Here is a 26,198-nt window from a genome sequence, read left to right as displayed (position 1 = left end):
CTTTCATGGGCTAAAACCCACTTCTGGGTTTTTTTGCTAATACAGACTAACACGGCTACCACTCTGAAACCGTACATTGGTTTATCAAAAGGCCAAAACACACTCATTGTCTTACAAAACAATGTTTGAAGATTCTTAGAAGACCAACAAAAAAATTATGCTAGCTGGAGACAGTTGTGGCAGTGAATGATTAACTAGAACAGATAAATATTTGCATGTAAATAAAGATTAAACAACTTGAATTTGAGATGTTAGAACTTCTTCCTTTAAATTTAGAATTTAAAAAAATCTAGCAAACTCTCCCAGCCCTGGAAAAAGAGCCCCCCTCCTCCTCCAACAACCAAAAGCAGTTCTGATCTTCTAAAATCTTTCAGAGTAGCAGCTGTGTTAGTCTGTATCTGCAAAAAGAAAAAGAGAGTACTTGTGGCACCTTAGAGACTTAACAAATTTATTTGAGCATAAGCTTTCGTGGGTTATAGCCCACTTCATCGGATGCATCTAACTCACGAAAGCTTATGCTCAAATAAATTTGTTAGTCTCTAAGGTGCCACAAGTCCTCCTGTTCTTTTTTCTAAAAATCTTTGCAACTTGGATTTAAAAAGTAGCTGCTCAGGATATTATGGATGAATCCACTGGATTTAAAAGAGCATTCTGAATGCTCCAGAGAAAATCCATCAAAAGCTATAAGTGAGGAGTCCACCTTAAAATTACATGATCAGCGAAAGAACCACCATGTTTGAGAGCCTCCCTTTTTCTGTGCCGATCTGTAAAGATCATGCTTATTTATATTCGTCCTCCTGATCCCCAACATCAAATTTGTGACCCAAGTGAAAAGGCATCCCCCAGTTCCATTAAAAGGATCACCTTGGAGAAAACACTTCTCTTCTGCTTAGCAAGGTCCTGATCCTGCAGTATGATCTGTGTGAGCAAGCCCTTGCTCAAGTATGAAAGCTCATTGAAGCCACTGGGGCTGCACTCCCACGGGTCAGATGGTAGGGTTAAGGCCTTAGTTTGTAGTACTATTGGCTCAAGACAGTGGAAGAAGGAATGATAAGAGATCTATGTTACTAAGTGCTCTGAAGACTGGACTTGGAACTGCTAATATCCATTGCATGTGGTATGAAAAATCTCAAAGATGAATTACTAGAAGTGAGGACATACATAGATTTATTTTAGTACATCACTTGATTAAGATGTTTGTCTTTAGTGAAGTGCACAGACATTTTGAGGATATCTGCTAAGACCAAGGAAACACCTGTGCTACACCTCTATTTGATATCTGACCATATTAGTCAGTTGACTAAAAATCTAAGGACATTCCTGTATATATGGTCATGTTACATAATTTGGGGCTTAACAGTATTTTTGAGGAAATAGGTTGTCAGAGGTTGGTGTTTTCATCTTAACCCTCCAAATGGTGGTTCTCTTGTTTTTTTTCCTCCAAGTGCTAAGGTCTCTATATAATAACAGTTTGTATTCTTACAACGTCTTATGTTAGTAAGGACATTTGTAGAAATTTCACAGAGTGCACTGTTCAGGCATTGAGCTAGTCCACAAATTGAAGTGTGAGGTTTGGGAGAGGGAGGTCACTTCAGTTTGCTTTCTAGTCAAAGCAAAGACTAATGTTTGATATCACTGCTCTTGTTTACCTAGTCAGATCTGGCCACAAGATTCCCTCTCCACTATGTATATGTTTGTGCTTCCTTTTCTCATACTCTGGCTTTGGTGCAGCAGTTTACCAGCTCAGCTCTTAGCGGTATTTCAGTATCCCTGATGAAGCTAGTGCACATCCACCGCTTCTTGAGTCAGCCCTATTGGGTTAGTTGCGATCAATGCAGGGCTGCATGCACTGACTTTATAGACGAGTCTGTTTTTAATATAAAGGCTTTAGAGCTATGCAGAAAACTGCACTTCTCTTTTTCTTAGACACTGTACTAGCTTGATGCTGTTAGTTTGCGTTGTGTTTCTATTGAATGTGAAGGAGAGAACACTGACAAAAATATCTAAACAAATAATAGTAAAAAAAGAAAAGAAACTAATGTTTGGGATATGTGTGAGGAAAAGAAGGAATGTTCAGATTATAAGTTCCTGATTTTTGAATGTCATCTGCAGGAAATGCAAGCTCATTAACACTTGTTTGCACACTGAGCTAAGACTGGCAAGTTCACAGAAAGAGAAGGATGAGTAAGAGACAGCCCCTTTTTCTTCTGTTGGGAAAGAAGGCACTGAATGCTTCTTCCTTCCTCCTGCCTCTATTCCTGCCTCTATTCCCCTCTATATGGATTTTGTAGCAATATTCATCAGCACCTTGTGTTAATTCGTTTGAGGAGTTTTCTGAAGCCAGTATACTGGGGTGGGCAAATTTTTTTCCCCGAGGGCCACATCAGGGTTGCGTAACTGTATGGAGGGCCAGGTAGGGAAGGCTGTACCTCCCCAAACAGCCTGGCCCCCGCCCCCTCCCACTTCCCGCCCCTTGACTGCCCCCCTCAACCTCCAAACCTCTTCCCCCCCCCACCCCCGGCTCCTTGTCCCCTGACTGCCCCCTCCTGGGACAACCGCCCCTTCCTTATCCAACACCTCTGACTGTCCTGACCCCTATCCACACTCCCGCCCCTGACAGCCCCCCGGGACTCCCACCCCCTATCCAACCGCCCTCTGCTCCTCGTCCCCTGACTGCCCCCTCTTGGGACCCCCCGCCCCAACTGCCCCCCAGGGTCCCACCCCCTTATCCAACCCTCCCTGTCCCCTGACTGCCCTCCCAACCCCTGTCCACACCCCTGTCCCCTGAGAGGCGCCCCCCCCCTCCAGTCTCGCACTCCCAACCCTCCCTGTACCCCATCCAACCGCTCCCTGACTGCCCCCCACTCCCTGACTGCCCCCCAGGACCCTCTGCTCCCTTACCCAAACCTCCTGCCCCCTTACCAGCAGCAGGAGCTCACAGCCGCGCCATCTGGCCAGAGCCAGCCACGCTGCCCAGTAGGAGCGGCGGGCCAGAGTGCTGCCCGTGTGGCTGCAGGGGAGGGGCCAGGGACTAGCCTCCCCGGCTGGGAGCTCAAGGGTTGGGTAGGACGGTCCCATGGGCTGTAGTTTGCCCACATCTGCTGTATACAAACCAAGACATCATAATGAGATTATGAGAGAGTTTAATGTCTTGTCATAATTTTTAAAACAACAAAACCTGACAATACATAGTTTTTGAATTCATAACATGCATTGCTGCTTCATTGGGGTAGAGGTGCAGGATATTTTAAAAACACGCTTCTCTTCTACATTGTAACCTTACCCATCTTCAAAACCCACCTACTGAAACCAACTTCATTCCACCCCTCCCCTACCCCATAAACAAAATTATCATCCTTAACACTTCCCCTTCAGTCACATACCTGTGGAAAAAGTGAGCCTTGCACTCTGTCCGAAAGCTAGAGATTTGGATTCTTTGGTTAGTGGGAGTGATCATCATTGTGGAGGGCCATCTTCTGAGAGCACTGTGGCACCTCTTTCCTCCCCCCTAATATCTACATCTGTTCTGTTTTTATTTAGATTTGTCAGGGTGCTTTGTCTTACACTGTGCTGTTATGTTTTAATAAAAACAAGGACATTTAGGAAGCATACCGAGAACCATTTACATGTAAAGGAAGTCTGCACCCATTTTGATTTACCTTCTTTCCCCATATCTGTTGGGCCGAAGAGTCACTTAAAGGAGATCTTGAAGGAGCAGTTGGTAAGGGAGAAGAACTAGGAGTGTGCAAAGACACAGAAGCCCAGAGCAGTCAAAAAACTAAAACAACATCTCTTGGAAAGAATAAAATTACAGAGAATATACGTGCATTATGGGAATTACGAAGAAGTAACAACAATAATACAAGTATGTGTTGGGAGGTGAGTGTGAGAGAGACTGTGTGTCCGTGCTGGCTGCTGGGGAAATTTGAGAGACTGTGCGCTGTCTCTTTTAGCACAGCGGCACTCACCAGAAGGGTAGTTCAGGCTGTGACAGCTGCCAGTAGCTCTGTCCTGCCCCTGACATCAGCGCCCCCCACCTCTCCCTGTTCTGCACAGCAAGCAGGAGGGTCCCAGGAGCAGCTGGCCAGGGGCTCCAAGGCAGAGGGCCGGAGCAGCACAGCTGCAGAGCAGCGTGGGGAAGGGCACCTGAACACATGTCGCCAGATGTGCGCTTCACTTGATTGACTCTTGGGCCGCTGCGCAGCTTAGAGGAAACACCGCTCTTCTCATTTTGAATATTTGGAATGGTTTAGAGGAAGTGTGAGATGTCATGGTCTCCTGTGCCACCAGTATGTATGAAGACTATGTTCAGCTGCATGCAGCTTCCTCGATTTATGCAGTTTCTGCCAGCAGTAAGATAACCCAATGCCAAAAAGAAACACACAGGTAAGCACCCGACTTTAACTTAATCCAAGGAAGACAAGGATAATGGGAACAAAGAAGCATTTAGAGGACCTTACCAATACTCTAACCTCACCAACAATTTGAAAGTATCAGCTCACAAATTGTCAAAGTAGTGCGAAGACTTGGGATCATGCTGGGCCCCTCCGTAATGTTGGAGACACAAGTGGGTGAGGAATGTCTTCCCAGATTTGGACTTTTTCCTGACAAGGGTTTAGCTACTGTGATCTGTGTTTTTGCCACCTCCAGTTTGCTGTACTGCAACTCATTGTATTTGGCATTAAAGGTTATACTACATGATAGCTGTAACTGGAACAGCACACAGCCGCAAACCTGTTAAGCAACAATGGCTGTGAGATATTGAAGACTACTTCCCCGTTTGTGACCCACTCATCTGGAGAGGCCTCAAACAAGATGCTGCATTTCCATTAATGAAGAGCATTCTCAGTAGTGGGGGCACCAAAAATAAACTCGTTGCCAAAATGTGCTCAAGCCTGTCTGTATTCATACCAGAATGCAAAACTCCCCTTTTTTGCTAAAGCTTCTCCAGTAATGACTTTCCTGTACTCTCCAAAATTAATTATCCTTTAGGAGATGGACGCAAATGCTGGTTTTAGTTTAGTTGTGACCGGCACTTAGGTACCATGATGATGGACACCTTAAAAATAAGAAGTTTGGCTAGTTTGTAAAGCATGTTGTACTCCCCTCACTAAAGTGCTGTGTAGACTGCAGCCTCTTCAGGGCAGGTGATATCTGACTCTATTTGTAAAACAGTAAATTTGCAATGCTATGTATGAGTTTTCTAACCATGATCAAGATACTATAAAAGGACAGAGCGTCTATTTGTGGGATTTTCCATGGTGTTCTCACCCTGCTACTATAGTCTCTCAAATGGCATCACCATCTTGTGTCACAATATGAGCCTACTTGCTTAATATCTAAATCACTTACTTAATTTGCCCAGTTTATAATCGTGTATCAGTGGGAATCCTTACGTCATCATACCCCTTAAGTGTGGAATTATACTTCATTTTAACCTTTTTAAATGCTCCATGTTGCCATTTTAAAAAAACTAAGTTAAAAGAAATGCGTTTGCCCCTTAACTGTGCCCAACTATTGGTGTTAGCCTAATTGTGCAATGACCTTTGATTCGCTGAAAGAATACAATAGAAGTATAAGTTATGTTTTTTCAGCAAGTTGGCTGGCTCCCATGCTCAACTCAGGCCCATTTTAATTTAAAACTTCAAATATTTTCTGTTCAGAGATTTGCTTCTTACCTGTTGAACTTTCGTACTGCAGGGCTGATCAGAAATGGATGATTTTCCTTGAGAGAATTCTTTATCACAACTGAAAGCACTTACATGAAAAAATTCTTATGGTCAAAGCCTATTCCTTAATTTTACACCTTGCTAATAGCTGTGTCTGTTGCCAAGCCATTTTTAAGTTTGGGTACAGCAGCTCTTGATAGCTTGGAGGCTGGAGGAGTTGTTTAACATCATCCATCAAATTGTTAAATGCTGTATTCTAATGATTTTACACACGTTGAACAAAAACAGATACTGTAATCTCCATGTGAAGGCAGGACTGTTCTTCAGTGTTCTGATGTTTTGGTATGCTCTGTTAATACTAGGCAACTTTGTGCAGATAACCACTACAAAGGCAGAGAGAAGGTTGTTTGAGTGATAGTCAGTGAAAACGTTTGTATCAGTATTTTGTACAGGCCGAGCTTGTGATTCACTTCAAAATTATAAAAAAAAACACTTTGGGATGTAAAGTTCTTGAAGAAAAAAGGTGGATTGATTTAAATCATTGATTTTAAGCAACTTTTCTTTTGTACCTCAGTTCTTTTCTAAACACAAATGCATTCTCATTTGTAGATGTAACCATTAAAACATGTTGATTTACAACTAAATAGTACCTTTACGCTCGATTTGGTATATCTTTTTACTGCTTAGGAGGGCACACTATAAGTATATACATTTATTTTAAGCAAATATATAGCTTAATATTTTCAGACTCTTACTAATTGTGCTTCTTTAGTATGTTAGAAAATAGTGAATGAATATTCACAATTTTGAGAACTGAGCCAGTCAGCTGAGAAAGGGAGAGGCTATAAAATAGGAGCATGAGATCACCTGGGTGTGCTCAGTGGATGATCTTAATCAGGTACATGATGGTGTCTCCTGAAGTCAGAGGCCAGATCCCAAGTCTGTGATGATACTCTTGCACCCAGTAGGACAGCCCTTGGGCCCCCCAGAGGATCAAGCCCTTACTACAGTATATGACCTATTGTGTCCTATTTATAAAACTTGACCTCAAAATTTAGATGTTTTCCCCCCGATTCTTTTCCTGTTTCTTGAAAAACAGTCTATAATTAATTTTTTTTTGATAGAGGCTCATGGATTTAGCATATTTTATTTTTTATTTAAATGTTTTAAGAGATTATAATTTTAGGCCTTAACAGATTTTGTATTAAATTCAGATGTTGTTCTAAAAAGGTTTATTTTTTAAAAGAAAAAAAAGTATTATAATTTAAATGGTAAAATGAAATTAAATAAATAATGAGATTAAACAATCTAGGGACATAAAGAGTAAAAAAGGAAACATTTTACAAATAAGTTAGAAGCAAGAGGAAGATCAGGGACAGGGTAGGCCCATTACCCAGTGAGTCAACAATGTAATATTGTTGCCAAAAAAACAAACAAAAAACCAAACATAATTCTGGACTGTATTAGAGGAGTGTTGTAAGCAAGACACAAGAAGTAATTCTTCCGTTCTGCTCAGTACTGATAGGGTCTCAACTGAAGTTTTGATTGTGGTTCTGGGAACCACACTTTGGGAAGGATATGGACAAATTGAAGAAAGTTCAGAGAAGAGCAACGAAAATTATTAAAGATCTACAAAATATACCTAGGAGGAAAGATTGAAAAACTTGTGTTAGTTTTGATTGGAGAAGAGAAGACTGAGTGTGGACATAAGCTTCAATCAAGTACATGAAAGGTTGTTATAAAGAGGAGGGCAATAAATTGTTCTCCTTATCCACTAAAGGCAGGACAGGAAGTAATTGGCTTAAGTTGCAACAAGGGAGATTTAGTTTAGACATTAGGAAAAACTTCCTAACTATAAGGGTAGTTAATCACTGGAACAAATTGCCCAGGGCAGTTTTAGAGTCTCCATTGTTGGAGATTTTTAAGGACAGGCTAGACAAACACTTCTCAGGAATGGTCCAGATCAGGGGTTCTCAACCCTTGTATTTCTGAGGCTCCCCCCAATATGGTATAAAAACTCTGGGGTCCATCTGTGCCACAACAAATGGGTTTTTTTCAGCCCCACCACAGCTTCAGACCCCCTGCCACAGGGACTCGAGCTTCGGCTTTCTGCCCTGGGCCCTAGCCAGTCTAATGCCTGCCCTGTGTGGTGGCTTCCTTGAAACCTGCTCGCGGCCCCAAGGGGGCTGCGGACCTCTGCTTGAGAATAGCTGGTCTAGATAATTCTTAGTTTTGCCTCAGAGCAGGGTACTGGACTAGGTGACTTATCAGAGTCCCTTCCAGACCTACATTTCTGTGATTCTGTGACTAAAGATCGCTTGCTATGGTGTTTAAGAACCTGTTGTTTTGGACTGCATAAGGGTATTCCCCTACTCCTAACCTTTAACTGGACAGGCATGCCGAGATGTTTATATGCAATTGTATTTGAGAAAAATTAAACACATAATGATTCATAGTGTAAAAATCTCCCTCCCCACTTGTTTAATTGCATGGCTTGGTGTAATTGCGATTTGTAAGTTGTTTGCAAAATATATTAAATTTGATATAAAAAAAAAAAGACTAGAGGTTTTCATTAATCCACAGCGTTTAAAAGATCAGTTGAAAGTTCAAAATATCAAACATTAAAATTAAGAATCTAATTTTTGATCCTAAAACTAATTTATCTTCCATTAAAAAGACAAAATGACACTGACCTCTTAAAAATTCAACAAAGGTTGAACCTAGTCATTTACAATACTTCTCTCTGGGGGTAAAAAAAAAGCCAGCTCTTAAGGCTACAGTCCCATTTGTTCTGGAGGATGAGATTGTTTTTAGGAGTATTGGTATTTAAAGTGACCTGAAAAATTATGACTCCAACAACTAACTGGCAATTTTCTTAAACACAAGTGCTTCTCTTTTGACTCTTAAGTCAGTATTTTAAACTGATTATTTTTTAAAGCAGATTTTCTGAAGGTGTAAATAGAGAATTTGCTGAACCAAACACTACATACATGTATCTGATGAAGTGAGCTGTAGCTCACGAAAGCTCATGCTCAAATAAATTGGTTAGTCTCTAAGGTGCCACAAGTACTCCTTTTCTTTTTGCGAATACAGACTAACACGGCTGTTACTCTGAAACTACATTTTATGTAACCTCCATGGTGGAAAAAATCTGGCAACTGGAAGCTCCTGAAGGGTGTTCAATTTCATTGTAAACCAACAAAGAGTATTTTATTGAAAGAGCATAGCCTATGTGATTCTCCTTTGTCTCCTTAGTTCATGCGTGTGCACGCCCACACTCTGCCTTATTTCGCTTCCTTTGGCGTCACAGGGGGTGTGGTTTATTCAGAACACTGCATCATATTACATTTACAGTTACCATCCTATTAAATGAGTGGCTCATTGCAGCTGAATTTTAATTTAGCAACTCTGTTTCACTTCATCTGAGAAATTTGATTCTCAGTGTGGCTGGGCAATAGTCTTTTTCTGTACTGGAAATTCTGATGAGTTGAGGTGGTGGTGGAAGCAGAAGGAGAGACACAGCCGATAAATTCCTTCAGATCTGTGGCTAGTAGATACTTAATGACTATTTTAACACACAACACTAGTGGAAGGCTTGGAAAATCTTGCCCTGTTTGTAAATGCTTCACCCCCCTAACACTATCTTTATCTGTGCTGGAATTACTACTACTTGTACACAGAGAAGATGGTGAAGCAGCTGCAAGTTGTACTCTGTTAATTCTCCTCCGCCCACACACCACCTTGTTTCTGTGCCTGTTGCCTAATTATGTTTAGATTGGTTTCAGAGTAGCAGCCGTGTTAGTCTGTATTCGCAAAAAGAAAAGGAGGACTTGTGGCACCTTAGAGACTAACCAATTTATTTGAGCATAAGCTTTCGTGAGCTACAGCTCACTTCATCGGATGCATTCAGTGGAAAATACAGTGGGGAGATTTATATACATAGAGAACATGAAACAATGGGTGTCACCATACACAGTGTAAGGAGAGTGATCACTTAAGATGAGCTATTACCAGCAGGAGGGGGGAGGGGATCCTTTTGTAGTGATGATCACTACAAAACTCCCCCCCGCCCCGCCCTCCTGCTGGTAATAGCTCATCTTAAGTGATCACTCTCCTTACACTGTGTATGGTGACACCCATTGTTTCATGTTCTCTATGTATATAAATCTCCCCACTGTATTTTCCACTGAATGCATCCGATGAAGTGAGCTGTAGCTCACGAAAGCTTATGCTCAAATAAATTTGTTAGTCTCTAAGGTGACACAAGTACTCCTTTTTATGTTTAGATTGTAAGCTCTTGGGGCTGGGGACTTCTTTAAAAAAAATACAGATGTGTACAGTACGTATCACTATAGGGGATCCGTGTTAGGTGCTTCAGGGCACTACTGCAATACAAGTAATATTCCAGAGATTAGAGAATTGCTTTGACTATGTTATTGGGAACTAAATATCTCAAGGGATTTGTAAGAGAGCCATTCAGTCTCCATAAAGACATTTAAAAAATGGATAAAGAACCATTTTGCTTCTAGGTTGCTGGTTGGTATACTATAGTGATCAGAAGTTTCTACCCTCCTGCTTCTTGTCGTCTGTCTGAAATGACCTAGGCTTAGTCCAGTTCCAGAGGACAAATTATCCATTTAACAAAAACCACCTCCACAAATGACCCAGTTGTTTGACTCTCTCTTAGCAGAAAGATGAACGATTGATTGCATGGGCCGTGGAGAGTGAACTGTCTTCTCCTCCCTAGAGTTGATTCTCCAGATTAGTTTTGGAGCACGTTGGAGGGCAGCATGGGGTCTGCTCGCACTTTTGCTTCCTGTTCCTCACCTGTAGTGTGAATAACTAAGACTAGTCTGTAAGGCTGTCATTCCAGCACCTTTTTGAGACCTAGATTCACCCACAAACTCATTTGTTTGTTTTTTTTTAAAAAGTTTGATACTGTCCCCCTAATACTCTTCTTGGATAGATATTTCCCTTGCCACTTACCAACTGTGATAGTCACTGGTTGTATTAGGGGTTAAACCAGAGTATAAAGGACCAGAAAGGGAAAACTAGGGTATGTTCTTCCCATGGAGCTACGGGTGCAAACAGAGCAAGGTGTCTGCCTTCTACAGTTGCACTGTATTTAAAGGAAGGAGATGAAAAAGGGAGCTAGTGCCACCAAATAGAATGCTAATTTTGAGATCATTAAATTTTTGGCAAGGGGGAATGCCTTGTATCTGAAAATGGGAGAGAGTAAATTGGAAAATTCAGAGGAGACTATTAAATGGATAAGTGGTCTTGGCCAGACAATGACATGCAAGATAGAAACCATATTGAAGTGAGTGGGGCTTCATACATTGAACTGAAGGAGAATCCAATTAAAAGTATGGTTCTTGAGAACTGGGACTTTCGAATTTCTGGTGCAGAAAGCCAATATCCGATAGTGTTATACCATCTTGGTTTTGAATCTAGGAAAGGAAATAATCCTCCTCTTGTGCTAAAAGGAGCCTTTCAGAGTCTGATTTCATAGTATGTACAGTACTACAAAGCACTTCAAATGTATCTTTATTTCACTATTGATAGAGATAGTTAACCTGTTTTAAAGAGTAGTGGAGATACTGCAGGATTTTTAATATCTAATGATGACTGAAGTGGTAAGTGTTTCAAGAACTGTGGGGTATAGCTTATCTTGGTCTTTCAAATTCAGAAGCATGACTTCTTACATAACTGAATTTGTTTGTGGCAAGACAGTGGCAAAAAGGAAAGCTTTGGCTGCATGATGAGGTAGAAGGAGAAGCTGGGCTATGGCAGAACTTACCGAAGTGCATGCCTTCAGTAAAAGAGGAAATGCAATACCATTGAGTAGTCTCAGCTTCCTAGATTTATCTATATTTATGTCCCGTTTGGGTGCCATTCTGATGCATGGCCTTTCATTACTCAAGATAGAGAAATTGAGGTTTTGTCTGTGTTCCTGTGCGGTACACTAATCTTCCTGTAGGAAAATCACAACCCTTTTAAAGGCTCTTGGAGCCAACAGGTCTCTGTGCTGGGACCCAGAGCACTCCATGCCATCTGGCATTGCCACCAATTGGTGCACATCATCATATAACTGGACACTTCATATTTTGGACCTTGAGGCTCCTTGCAAGTTAGTTCATTTTTGTATCCTCTGATTTGCGTGTGTGATCTGTTTGATGTATTTTCCACCTCCAGCATGATGGTGCTTTTGTTTCCTCCTCTCTCTGCACCACCTCTTTGGAGCATTTGTTCAGTGGTAATGGTACGTGGGGAGTGAATCATGTACAATAATTCCTGTTGCCCCCTGAGTTTATATAGATTAAGACTTGTGATTATAAACAGCAGTGCTTCTAATTTCCATTTTGTTCATTAGTTTATTTAAATTTGTTCTGTGCCTGCTACTTGTGCAGGCTTTCCCCAGCAAAGCTTTTGACACGGTCTCCCACAGTATTCTTGCCAGCAAGTTAAAGAAGTATGGGCTGGATGAATGGACTATAAGGTGGATAGAAAGTTGGCTAGATTGTCGGGCTCAACAGGTAGTGATCAATGGCTCCATGTCTAGTTGGCAGCTAGTATCAAGTGGAGTGCCCCAAGGGTCGGTTCTGGGTCCGGTTTTGTTCAATATCTTCATAAACGATCTGGAGGATGGTGTGGATTGCACCCTCAGCAAGTTTGCAGATGACACTAAACTGGGAGGAGAGGTAGGTATGCTGGAGGGTAGGGATAGGATACAGAGAGCCCTAGACAAATTAGAGGATTGGGCCAAAAGAAATCTGATGAGGTTCAACAAGGACAAGTGCAGAGTCCTGCACTTGGGACGGAAGAATCCCATGCACCGCTACAGACTAGGGACCGAATGGCTCGGCAGCAGTTCTGTGGAAAAGGACCTAGGGGTTACAGTGGACGAGAAGCTGGATATGAGTCAATAGTGTGCCCTTGTTTCCAAGAAGGCCAATGGCATTTTAGGCTGTATATGTAGGGGCATTGCCAGCAGATCGAGGGATGTGATTGTTCCCCTCTATTCGACATTGGTGAGGCCTCATCTGGAGTACTGTGTCCAGTTTTGGGCCCCACACTACAAGAAGGATGTGGAAAAATTGGAAAGAGTCCAGCGGAGGGCAACAAAAATGATTAGGGGACTGGAATACGTGATTTATGAGGAGAGGCTGAGAGAACTGGGATTGTTTAGTCTGCGGAAGAGAAGAATGAGGGGGGATCTGATAGCTGCTTTCAGCTACCTGAAAGGGGGTTCCAAAGAGGATAGATCTAGACTGTTCTCAGTGGTAGCTGATGATAGAACAAGGAGTAATGGTCTCAAGTTACAGTGGGGGAGGTTTAGGTTGGATATTAGGAAAAACTTTTTCACTCGGAGGGTGGTGAAACACTGTAATGCGTTACCTAGGGAGGTGGTGGAATCTCCTTCCTTAGATATTTTTAAGGTCAGGCTTGACAAAGCCCTGGCTGGGATGATTTAGTTGGGGATTGGTCCTGCTTTGAAGAGGGGGTTGGAGTAGATGACCTCCTGAGGTCCCTTCCAACCCTGATATTCTATGATTCTGTGATTCTAAAGGGTTCAGTTTTGCTTGGCCAGTGTCCTTCCATCTGTTTTCTTACTTTCAGAAATCATTCTTTTGTGGTTGCAGATCCTGTAATGGTCTCTTTCATTCAGTTGCTTCTCAGTGTAGCTTCTATAATAGGCTTGCCATGGCACCAAGACAGTAAAAAGAAAAGGAGTACTTGTGGCACCTTAGAGACTAACCAATTTATTTGAGCATAAGCTTTCGTGAGCTACAGCTCACTTCATGCATCCGATGAAGTGAGCTGTAGCTCACGAAAGCTTATGCTCTCTAAGGAGAGTGATCAGGTAAGGTGAGCTATTAGCAGCGGGGGAGGGGGGAACCTTTTCTAGTGATAATCAAGGTGGGCCATTTCCAGCAGTTGACAAGAACATCTGGGGAGGAGGGGAATAAACATGGGGAAATAAGTTTTACTTTCTGTAATGACCCATCCACTCCCAGTCTTTATTCAAGCCTAAGTTAATTGTATCCAGTTTGCAAATTAATTCCAATTCAGCAGTGTTTCATTTCATTCTGTTTTTAAAGTTTTTTTGTTGTAATATTGCGACTTTTAGGTCTGTAATCGAGTGACCAAAGAGATTGAGGTGTTCTACGACTGGTTTATGAATGTTATAATTCTTGACATCTGATTTGTGTCCATTTATTCTTTTACGTAGAGACTGTCCAGTTTGGCCAATGTACGTGGCAGAGGGGCATTGCGGGCACATGATGGCATATATCACATTGGTAGATGTGCAGGTGAACGAGCCTCTGATAGTGTGGCTGATGTGATTAGGCCCTATGATGGTGTCCCCTGAATAGATATGTGGCCAGAGTTGGCAACAGGCTTTGTTGCAAGTGTAGGTTCCTGGGTTAGTGGTTCTGTTGTGTGGAGCGTGGTTGCTGGTGAGTATTTGCTTCGGGTTGCGGGGGCTGTCTGTAAGCAAGGACTTACAGTAGTGTTGTTTGGTGTTAGATACTCCACAGTATCATTGATTGTTGATTATGTATCTGAATATAACCTACCTTCTTATCTTTTGTAACTTTTAAAGCAGTGCAGCATAGGGAATTCTGCTTTTCATAGGTGAGGTAGCAGTTTTATTATAGTACCTGTTTTGCTGTCCTTTGTGCAACCTATTACTCTTGATATCCAAATCCATGTACCTTCAAGTATCAGTTGTCATGGAGAGATTGTTTTAAAATGTGTATCTGAATCAGATAAGACTTTAAGTTAAAAATACATACTAAACAAAAGTTGTATAGCTGCTTCTTCCTTCCCCCCCCAAATATAGATTTAAAAGCTGCTTATGCATATTTAAGCTTGCTTCATCAAATGTATCTCTTTGTCTTGGAGTGAATATTGGCTCTGTTATCCTGTAACACCCTGAGTTAACACAAACCTTCTGCTAAATTATATAGACTTGAGCTGCTTAGCATTTCTAATATATAGGACACTTTGACTAGTCCTTCTAGTTCGTACTGTGCAGTAATCTAAATGAGAGATTCTCAAGTGTTTGTTAATCTTCCAGCTCCTTCCATTCTGTCCCGAATTCAGCAGATAGGCTTATTTATTGAACTCCTTGCTGTGACTGTGCTACTTTTCTCTCTCTCTGAATCACACCACTCCCATTGAGACAGAGGATTTAATTTAAAGATTGTACTGTTACTATCTAAGGCACGTAAGCAGCACTTGGAATTCGTCTTGCCATATGTAGTTGCCATAAGGCAGATGTTTGCCGTATGGAACTGCTATTTTTAAAAAGCATCTGTTATGCCTGGTATATGTTTGTGAAGTTTGTCCTTTTTGCTGTCACTACACTTTCCTGGAATTGATTTAACCTGAGGGTAGTTTTCTGTCCTGCTGCCCCTGAATTAGAAGAAAAGTTAAGCACCTTTTCAGAATAACATAAGCTGTGCAGAAGCAGTGGCTTAGAACTGTTCACTCTCATCACTGTTTACAAATATTGCCAAAGTATTAAGTACCCTTAACTCCCATGGAATGCACTGGGAGTTGAGGGCGCAGAGCACCTTATGAGATCAGACCCACAATATTTGCATGCGAGAGATGGAAATTCCCAGTCCCCCATATTGGAGTGAAGATTCTATAGGTAACTATATACAATTCAGATGCAATTCTGATTCATTAAAACATGCTCTTCTGATGAGAGCATATCTTTCTTACTAACATTTGTTACAAATGGCTCTCATGCATAGAAATGTGTGAGTGCTGATGGGGTGTGTGTGTTAGGCATAAAGGGCTGATGCATATAGGATCCCTCCTATTTTTCTGAGTTACTCTATGCTTCCACAGGGTGTCACAATCGCTTCATCGCTCTCACCTTGGGAAAGCATAAGCACTCTGATTGTAAAGTGTCTATCAGCTTGTTTTAACATGACTGATTTTTTTTGGTTCCACAAGGAAAATGTTTATGGTTTACACTTGCACTTTTATGCTAACATTAAACATGTTTGTTCCTTTTTATTTGCAGCAGCTGTTGCCAGGTAAAAAGTTTTGGGAAACTGATGATTCAAGCAAAGATGGACCAAAAGGGATATTTCTAGGAGATCAGTGGAGAGACAGTGCTTGGGGAACATCAGGTAACTTCCTCAGCAAGCTGGCTAATTCTGAATTTCACAGCTACCAAATATGTCAAAAACCTGGTTGTCTCTGATTATAGCTATTCATATACCAGTCCTGTGTAAAACTGAAGTTAACAAAAAGATGAAAAAAATCACAAAAGGATCAGTAGAAATAGATAGGTTTTAAATAATTCTGAATATAAGAAAATCCACATTCTTGTTCAGTTTTCACCAAACAGTGGGTCCCAACTCACCAATGTGTTGCAGGAACATTTTAGATCTGTCATCAGGGCCAGATTAACCCATCAGTTCTGCACTCTGGACGTTACAGCCTAGTCCATAGGATCACACAACCACTCAGGTTTGGCCTTTCTGATGTGATGGAGGGGTGGCTGGGCCAAACCTGAGTGACACTGTGACTTTGTGCACCAGGTTGCAATGTCCAGAGCGGGGAATTGAGCTGAGCCCTGTGGGACAGGAGCCACTGCGGTGGAGTGAGTGTGAGATGGGTTCGCTCTCCACCTCACTTGACTCTCCTCCCAATCTGCTACAGGATATCCCCTCTTCACTGGGTCAGGATTAGGATTACAGTGCATATATGTAATGGTGGGTCTCAAAAAAAAAAAAAAAAAAAAAAAAAGACACAGTATGGTGTGTTGCCTTAGTAAAACATTTGGGAACTCCTGTTCTAATGTGTATCGTGGGAAGCATTCTTAAACCATTGTTTACCACTTTATTTTGGGTTGTGTGCACCATGTGATAGTTTAAAAGAAAATTTTAGCAATCATCACTCAGATATTTAATCTACTAAATCATACACGTGTACATGTATAATATAGGTGGAACAGTTGCAATTATTATGGCTGCCTAAAAATCAATTATAAATCCTCCAGTGCAGCCATTTCAGAGATTGAGGGTAGCGCAAAATGTGTTGTGAACATTTAAAAAAAAAAATCAACTTTTTTAAATCAATAGCTCCAGTGCCTCTGTGGTTTGAAGTAGGCAGACTGAAGCTGTTTGTTAGGGGCATGATCCAGTGATCAGAAAGGTGCCTTGACCAAATCTGAATACCTTTTCCACAAAGATAAGTTCTAAGTCACAGAAGTAGTCATTTGCACATGCTCTACAGAACATGTTAAGCCCTTTCTCAATTTTCTGGAAGTTCCATCTATACTGAGCATGCTCCCAGGCCCCACTGAGCCTCATGCATTGTTTCCAAACAACTGGACAGATCTCTAGCTCCAGAAAGGACACCAGTAAAATTTACCCCAGTCTGCCTCTTTCCCCCATCAAAACGTTGCATGGCCTAGGGGAGGGTGTGCTGAGCCAAGAGACCATGAGTTCTAGGATAAAGTTTTCAGGGTCTATACTACAGAGTTTGGTCAATATAAAGCATCTTACGTCAACCTATTTCTGTAAATGTCAACACTACAGCCTTGCTCCCACTGATGTAAGTCCCCTCACTACACTGACCTAATAACTCCGCCTGCGGGAGAGGCGTAGCGCTCTAGGTTGATGTAGTTAGACTGATGCAGTGTCTGTATAAACACTGTTACTTACATCACCTGTCAGCTCTGTGCCCTTCCAGCTGGGAGCTTCTCACTGAGCTGAGAGCCTGGGCTCTCATCCCCCAACACTGCTGCTCTTAAGTTGGTGCAAGTGCTCCTGGTAAGGACGCACACCACTGGCAGAAGGAGGATAGTGTGGACATGAAAAAACGCAGTAATTACGGCAGTGGCTGTAAGTCGACCTAACATAGGTCGACTTAATTGTGTAGTATAGAGAAGGCATAAGTCACTTTTGAAAATAGGATGTAGGCTGCAACGTCCCATCGACTTTTAATGAAACGTAGTCATTTGGTCAGGGACTGTTTCTGTTCTGTTTGTACCATGGTCTGTGAATGGGGCCACGACGTTGTAAGGTAGTACTACTAATAATGAATCTTAAAGATATGTGTATGTGTTTGTTGTAGATCATTCTGTTTCTCAACCAATAATGGTTCAGAGAAGACCTGGTCAAGGCTTTCATGTGAACAGTGATGTCAACTCGGTGCTGTCGCCACGGTCAGAGAGCGGAGGACTTGGAGTTAGCATGGTGGAATACGTGTTGAGCTCATCTCCTGGGGATTCCTGTCTTAGAAAAGGAGGATTTGTAAGTGTGCCTGATTCTGAAATTTGGGTTTCTGTGATTTTTTTCCCCCTCCATTTGTTGCTGTTTTTTACTTCCTTCCTAAAGACAGATATTCTACCTCTTGTGGGTGTTATGGTTGTATCCACCAGCATGTCAAGAAGGGTAAGCCACCGTTTTAGTTGTTGTTCATGCTTACGTAATGGGATATAGAAGAAAGAAATACAGCAGGAGTGAGATGGCCAGCCATCTCTGATCCTGTTGGTGAACACACCTGCCATATTGAGACACTAGAAATATGATGTGCAAAAATACTTGGCTAAATGCTGGTGTTCTTGAATATTCTGTAAAGCATGCTTTGCTATGAGACTTGTTCTCTGTTTTCAAAAGTGTTGCAAAAATCACTGCACATTAGTGAGCTGTAGCTCACGAAAGCTTATGCTCAAATAAATTGGTTAGTCTCTGAGGTGCCACAAGTACTCCTTTTCTTTTTGCGAATACAGACTAACACGGCTGTTACTCTGAAGCCTGACATTACATAGCGGGAATTTATTAAAGGACTGTTCTCTTTTCTGCGACCAGTGTGCTGCTCCCCACAATGCACTTCTGGCAAAGAAGGGAACAGAGCAGCCAGCTCATACTACCTGTTAACTAGCCACCCCTCCTCCCCCCCCCCCCCGCTTGTGTGGAGGGAGAAAGGTATATTCAAGTACCATCCGACTGCAGTGGGAAGAAATCTTACACCCTCAAACTGCCAAGAGGGAATAGCTCTAAAACTCCCAGACATCTACTAGTTAGGGTTGATATAGGAGGGGTATGGTGGAGCACAGGTGCCTCATCTATCATATCAGGTGTTGTACTCACTCCTACTAGTTGTTCTGAGTTTCCTATCAGAACATAGCTTCTGCACCCTTCTGCAGAACCTCATTCCACAGAATCATAGGACTGGAAGGGACCTTGAGAGGTCATCTAGTCCAGTCCCCTGCACTCAAGACTTGACTAAGTATTATCTAGAACCATCCGTGAGAGCTGTTTGTCTAACCTGCTTTCAAAAACCTCTGAGAGATTCTACAACCTCCCTAGACATTTATTCCAGAGTTTAACTATCCTGATAGGAAGTTTTTCCTAATTTCCAACCTAAACCACCCTGCTGCAATTTAAGCCCGTTGTTTCTTGTCCTACCCTCAGAGGTTAACTAGAACAATTTTTCTCCTTCCTTCTTGTAACAACCTTTTATGTACCCCCTCACTCTTCCCTTCTCCAGACTAAACAAACCCAGTTTTTTTCAATCTACCCTCATAGATCATGTTTGCTATCATTTTTGTTGCTCTTCTCTGGACTTTTTCCAATTTGTCCACATCTTTCCTGAAATATGGTACCCAGAATGGGGGACAATACTCCAGTTGAGTCTGTATCAGCGTGGAGTAGAGCAGAAGAATTACTTCTTGTGTCTTGCTTACAGCTCTCCTGCTACTACATCCCAGAATGATGTTTGCTTTTTTTTGCACCAGTGTTACACTGTTGACTCATATTTAGCTTGTGATCCATTATGATCCCCAGATCCCTTTCCACAGTACTCCTTCCTAGGCAGTCTTTTCCCGTTTTGTATGTGTGCAACTGATTGTTCCTTCCTAAGTGGAGTACTTTGTATTTATCTTCATTGAACTTTATCCTATTTACTTCAGATCATTTCTCCAGTTTGTCCAGATTATTTTGAATATTAATCCTATCCTCCAAAGCACTTGTGACCCCTCCCAGCTTGGTATCGTCCACAAACGTTGTAAGTTTCTTTTTTTTGTCAGCCCCTAATTAGTAGGTGCCTGGTAAATTTGTTGAGCCCTGGCTGTTAATAAGAAAGAAGTAGGGCTTGGATGCTGACAGGTATTTAGAAATCTGAAAAATTTGTAGGAAGCGGGGAAACTGTTAACTAATCTAATGTTGGAGAATGGTCTAAGTGGTGTTTTATGATGAAAACAGAGGATTCTTCATACATGTCCTTACAATTCCAAACTCATAGAATGTAATTTACTATCTTTAAAGGAAAACTGTCCCAATATGATTGAAAGATAAGGTGGCTAAGGTAATAAGAACATAAGAGCAGCCACACTGGGTCAGACCAAAGGTTCATCTAGCCCACTATCCTATCTTCTGAAAGTGGCCAATGCCAGGTGCCCCAGAGGGAATGAACAGAACAGGTAATCATTAAGTGATCCATCCCCTGTCGCTGATTCCCAGCTTCTGGGAAAAAGACGCTAAGGACACCATCCCTGCCCGTCCTGGTTAATAGCCATTGATGGACCTATCCTCAATGAACTTATCTAGTTCTTTTTTGAACTCTGTTATAGTCTTGGCCTTCCAAACATTCTCTGGCAAAGAGTTCCACAGACTGACTGTGCATTGTGTGTAAAAATACTTCCTTTTGTTTAAAACAAACATGCTGCCTATTTATTTCATTTGGTGACCCCTAGTTCTTGTGTTATGAGAAGGAGTAAATAACATTTCCTTCTTTACTTTCTCCACATCAGTCATGATTTTACAGACCTCAGTCATATCATGCCTTAGTCATCTTTTCCAAGCTGAAAAGTTCCAGACTTATTAATCTCTCCTCATATGGCAGTTGTTCCATACCCCTAATCATTTTTGTTGTCCTTTCTCTGAACATTTTCCAAGTCCAATATATGTTTTTGAGATGGAGCGACCAGATCTACACACAGTATTCAAGATGTTGGCGAACCATGGATTTATATAGAGGCAATATGATATTTTCTGTCTTATCTATCCCTTTCTTAAGGATTCCAAACGTTCTGTTCGCTTTTTTGACTGCCGCTGCACATTGAGTGGATGTTTTCAGAGAACTCTCCACAATGACTCCAAGGTTTCTTTCTTGAGTAGTAACAGCTACTTTAGACCCCATCATTTTATATGTATAGTTGGGATCATGTTTTCTAATGTGCATTACTTTGCATTTATCAACATTGAATTTCATCTGCCATTTTGTTGCCTATGTATCCAGTTTTGAGAGATCCTTTTGTAGCTCTTCGCAGTTTGCCTGGGACTTAACTGTCTTGAGTAGTTTTGTGTCATCTGCAAATTTTTCCACCTCACTGTTTACCCCTTTTTCCAGATCATTTATGAATATGTTAAATAGGACTAGGCCCAGTACAAACCCCTGAGGGACACCACTATTTACCTCTCTCCATTCTGAAAACTGACCATTTATTCCTACCCTTTGTTTCCTGTCTTTTAACCAGTTACCAATCCATAAGAGGACCTTCCCTCTTATCCCAAGACAACTTACTTTGCTTAAGAGCCTTTGGTGAGGGACCTTGTCAAAGGCTTTCTGAAAATCTACGTACACTATATCCACTGGATCCCCCTTGTCCACATGCTTGTTGACCCCCCTCAAAGAATTCTAGTAGATTGGTGAGGCATGATTTTCCCTTTACTAAAACCATGTTGACTCTTCCCCAACAAATTCTGTTCATCTATGTGTCTGACCATTTTGTTCTTTACTATAGTTTCAACCAGTTTGCCAGGTACTGAATTCAGCCTTACCAGCCTATAATTGCTGGAGCCCTTTTTAAAAATTGGCGTCACATTTAGCTATCCTCCACTCATTTGGTACAGAAGCTGATTTAAATGATCAGTTACAGACTACAGTTGTTAGTTCTGCAATTTCACATTTGAGTTCCTTCAGAACTCTTGGGTGAATACCATCTGGTCCTGGTAACTTATTATTGTTCAATTGTTTCAGAAGTCCTCTGATGACAGCTCAATCTGGGACAGTTCCTAAGATTTGCCACCTAAAAAGAATGGCTCAGGTTTGGAAATCTCCCTCACATCCTGAGCCATGTAGACAGATGCAAATATCCTTTGTTGGACCAACTTCTGTTAGTGAGCGCTTGTCTCTCTCTCCAACAGAAAGTTGGTCCAATAAAGGGTATTACCTCACCCACCTTCTCTCTAAAATCTTAGCACTGATGCTGCTACAACAACACTGCATACACCAAGAAGCTCAATGCACTATTATTAATGTGCAGAATAACTATCTATTATTGCCATATTTAAACTGTGAAATGAAGTTGAGAATGAGGGTCAGTCCTGAAACCAATAGGCTTGTTTGACGGTCCTGTTTGGGTGAGTAAAGGTTGCAGGATTGGTCCCAATTCATATCCATAACTGAACTGGCATTTCCTAGTTCTACTGGTGATGCTAATTAATAAAAATGCTGTTTTGCTGACTGGTGGCATCAGAAGAACTTTACTTTCTAAACACAAAATGTCTAGTTCAAATATGAAACAAGGTTCTCCCAATAGATAATCCTGTAGTAAGGCAGGATGGAAACTTACTATCGTTTTCATGGGGTTCAGGCACCACTGGTGTCATGTGTGAACTACTTTTCCCTTATTTGTAGTAGTAGACTGTTAATGAATGCAGCTTTCTTTAGTGGAAAATATTTTCTCTGTGTGCAGTTTGAAGACATCGCCCCCCTCCCCACACACAAATATGTGAAACTGTAGTATGGCCCATTGCAAACACATAAGCATGAGAGTAATTTTAATTATGTCCGTAGTCCCGTTGGGCAAAATTTTAAAAAGAATGAGTCCCATTTTTCAAAAGTGACTGTAGGTTCTTAGAAGCGTAAGCCTTATTGAAAGTCACTTTAGATAAGCTATTACCAACAGGAGAGTGGGTTTGTGTGTTTGTGGGGGGGTAAGGGGGGGAGAAAGAACCTGGATTTGTGCTGGAAATGGCCCAACTTGATTATCATACACATTGTAAGGAGAGTGATCACTTTAGATAAGCTATTACCAGCAGGAGAGTGGGGTGTGGGGAGGTATTTTTTCATGCTTTGTGTGTATTAAAAAGGTCTTCTACACTTTCCACAGTATGCATCCGATGAAGTGAGCTGTAGCTCAAGAAAGCTTATGCTCAAATAAATTGGTTAGTCTCTAAGGTGCCACAAGTACTCCTTTTCTTTAAACTGCTAAATGCCTAGTCACTTTTGAAAATAGAATGTGAGTGCTCTTGAAAATGTTACTCATTAAAGTAAATGTTTAATGTGTTAACAGAATCAGGCCCTGACTTACCACATAGAGGAAACTGTTAAATTGATTGTATGTAATGTTGTAAAATACACAAAGTAGACTTAGAAAGAAAAAAATACTCATTCCCTAATTGCTTCCAGTTATGATAATGTTAAATGTTACCTATTATTGTTACAAGTAAAAATGACTTTTTAAGGGGACATGTCCCTTTAACTTTGTAATTTATTAAGGTAGAAATCCCCAGGGGAAAAAAGTAAACTTGATCTCAAAATGAATACATTAAAATGTTATATTTTTTTCCAGGGTCCAAGGGATGCAGAGAATGATGAAAATGATAAAGGTGATAAGAAAAATAAGGGCACATTTGATGGCGATAAATTAGGAGATCTAAAGGAGGAGGGAGATGTGATGGATAAGACCAATGGTTTGCCTGTACAAAATGGGATTGATGCAGATGTCAAAGATTTCAGGTATATGCTTTGTTACCTGTGAATTAGTTTGTGTTGCATTTAATTTTGTTGGAAATCCTGCAAGAGCGCTGTCTTTTGTTCTGTCTGTACAGCACCTAACATAATGGAGTCCTGATCCAATAATAAGCCTTGTGGTGGCAATGCCAAAAAGACTGTTTTTTGGCCTCAGGAATGTGTGTGTCGAGAGAGCGAGTTGACATGGCATCTTAGCATTTTTTCCTGTGCAGAGGGAATCATTACAGAAGTTAGAGATGGAGAACACCTATTAGTTTTAGTCCGTCCATTGACCTGTGCAGGACTGGTTCCATACTATATATTTGTTTTTAAACATTTCATGCAATGGCATGAAAAGGTCAGCTATTTCCCTGCGGGAGACTGTCCCTAGATATTGTCCTTGCTTGTGGACCATCGTCTAACTTTTAAAAAATTACATTTGTAGTTATGAAATCAGAATCTCCTGGAATTTGGGCCGTTAAACTGTGTGTTTGTTACTGTATAATTACCTACTTGCTATGCCGTGTTCTCTCTCAAAACTAATGAAAACTGCTATAGAATAAAATAAAATATTAGGTGCTGTGAGAAATGCATCCATTTTAACAATTGATCAAAAACCATTGGCCTTAGGATTACTATCAACCATTCCACATTTCAGTCCAGTCCTTGCATAATGCAATTCAGATGTTATGAGAGGAGCTTTAGGAATGTTTTAAGAGGTGATTTGTAGACCAGCAGCATTAACTGGTTGGAATAATTACCTAGCAGCTCTGCAAAGATGACACACCTTTTGAAAAAATTCTAATTCTATCAGTTTTTAGAACTGTTGTCATGACTGGCTTCTCCTGACCTAGAAACCAACCATAGGAAGGGACATAATGATAGTTGACTTCAGAAGGGAGAACAACTGAAATGGTTTAAGTTGGCACCAAAATAATCTTTCTTTTTTTTCTTTTCTTTTTTTTAATGAAGTGTTCAGGAAGGAGGGTCCATTGAAGTAAGTCAAGTCAAGTGGTGGAGTTAGGGATCTCCTTTTCTTGGATTCCTTATAACTACAAATGCAAGTTGCAAAATGAAGAGAAGCTTGTAGGTCAAACATTTATGAATTATAAATTGAATATCAGCAAAAGCATTTTAAAACAGGAGTGGAATTGCATACACATTTCACAGAAAATTGCTTTTTATAAATGGGGTGGGGGAACACTTCAGGGTATATCAGTGGACCTTTCATGAACCCATTTCTATACAGGTGTGAGCAAATGTGTCCGCTGATTGGATCTGCCAGGAGACTACCATCTCGCTGTCTGTTCTGATAATGTGGGGAATCTCCAATTCCCATGTTAGCTCTCTGTTTTAGACGGGTGATGTGTCATCACAGGAGAGCAGTCTTGTCCAAAAGCTTTTCAACCAGTCACAGCTCCTTTTGTTTTTCTTGCTACCCAGTGAATTACTACAAACCTTTTCCAAATCTGATTTGCTCAGCATACAGCTAGAGTAGTTACAGTTTGAGAGGCTCGAGGCTCTATAGAGGCTATCTCCAGTTCTCTCTAAGTCAGTATTTCAGTTCTGTGGTGTACAGCACCTATTTATAACATATCTTTGTGGTGTTAATAGCTCAGAGTATCTAAAAATTGATAATTGAGTGGGCTAGGCTCTGTGTTCTGCTTAGGTGGCATAGCACATGAGTTACACCTTCAGGATTCTAGTCTGGTCTGGGGTTTGGCATGATTCTGGAACTGCTCTATGTTATGCACGCTGCGGCATCTCTTTCTAGAGCTGTTTGGCAGCCCAGAATAGTCAGATTTCGCAGTGCCCGTGCACAACCCTCAAAGGGCATGACAGGGCCATTATGCCAGGCCTGCACTTGATGGTTTTCCGGTGGGCTGCTTATGTTGCTTTGGCACTCTAAAAGAACCACATTGGAGCCCAGAATCAGAGCCAACATTTGCTTTTGTTTTTCTTGCTATATGTGATTGTGATTTTTGCTTTATGCTCAAAATAGAATGGCCAGTTTCACTTTGCAGAATTGTAATGCTTATTGTGTTTGAGATCCTAATCTGAAGGAAGATGTTTTTATTATTTTGGAGGGTTAGAGAGAGGGGGGGCTTCCTGTAGAAATGATAGGAGATGTTAGAGACAAATGCCTGTAATATTATACAGGCTTTGAACAACCATTTTCTCTTTTTCACTTCCCCATTTCTAAATCTTGATTAAACTCAGTGTAAGGGTTCATTAAATTTATATTCTAAATTCTCATAATGTGACAAATTGGTTGCTTGGTAAAGAGATCATGGGTTTTGTTTCCCAAATTGGGCCTATTTAAAGTGTCCTGGAGTTTAAATGTGGGGATGTTTTTTTTAAATTTTTCTCTTGCTGACAATTGTTTATAGGCTATATTTTGATGGGGCTCACCAAAATCAGTGGCTGTGCAGTAAACGTAATTAGCTAACAAATATTCATTAAATTATATGATCAACATGTACCAAGATACTTAGATATCAAATGGTTCTATATAAAATTATTTAAATACAACTGTGCTCATTTCAGTTCTGTTTGAAATGCATGCTGTTTGCCAAATGCAAAAATGACAACATTGTTAGGAGGAAGGATAAGCATCTAGGAAAGCATCCGAAACATTGGAGAATGTTTTTTTTAAAATGGCTTAATTCATTGCAGTCAGATGTCTTCATCTGTACAGACCTTTAGATAAAATAAATATTAATATGACCTCATTTGTTTAACTATCTGTAGGAA

At 41.0% G+C, this 26,198-nt stretch overlaps 1 protein-coding gene across 8 annotated transcripts in view; it reads left to right on the top strand.

The window, feature by feature from the left end:
- The window catches only part of PUM1 (pumilio RNA binding family member 1), a 131,348-nt gene that overhangs the window by 40,954 nt on the left and 64,196 nt on the right, over positions 1-26,198 (top strand). For 6 of the 8 annotated variants that reach the window (XM_077837703.1, XM_077837702.1, XM_077837701.1 and 3 more), the window contains 3 exons: positions 15,715-15,823; positions 17,778-17,956; positions 23,284-23,450. In XM_077837703.1, coding sequence (XP_077693829.1) covers positions 15,715-15,823; positions 17,778-17,956; positions 23,284-23,450 — 455 coding nt within the window. The remainder of the gene's footprint in view (positions 1-15,714; positions 15,824-17,777; positions 17,957-23,283; positions 23,451-26,198) is intronic. The other 2 variants (XM_077837704.1, XM_077837699.1) reach the window with 1 other exon arrangement.

The sequence above is a fragment of the Eretmochelys imbricata genome, chromosome 19 (genome assembly GCF_965152235.1).
Source record: "Eretmochelys imbricata isolate rEreImb1 chromosome 19, rEreImb1.hap1, whole genome shotgun sequence".
NCBI classification, from domain to species: Eukaryota; Metazoa; Chordata; order Testudines; family Cheloniidae; genus Eretmochelys; species Eretmochelys imbricata.
Note: the sequence above shows the minus strand (reverse complement) of the source record. Positions and strands in the feature narration are given on the sequence as shown.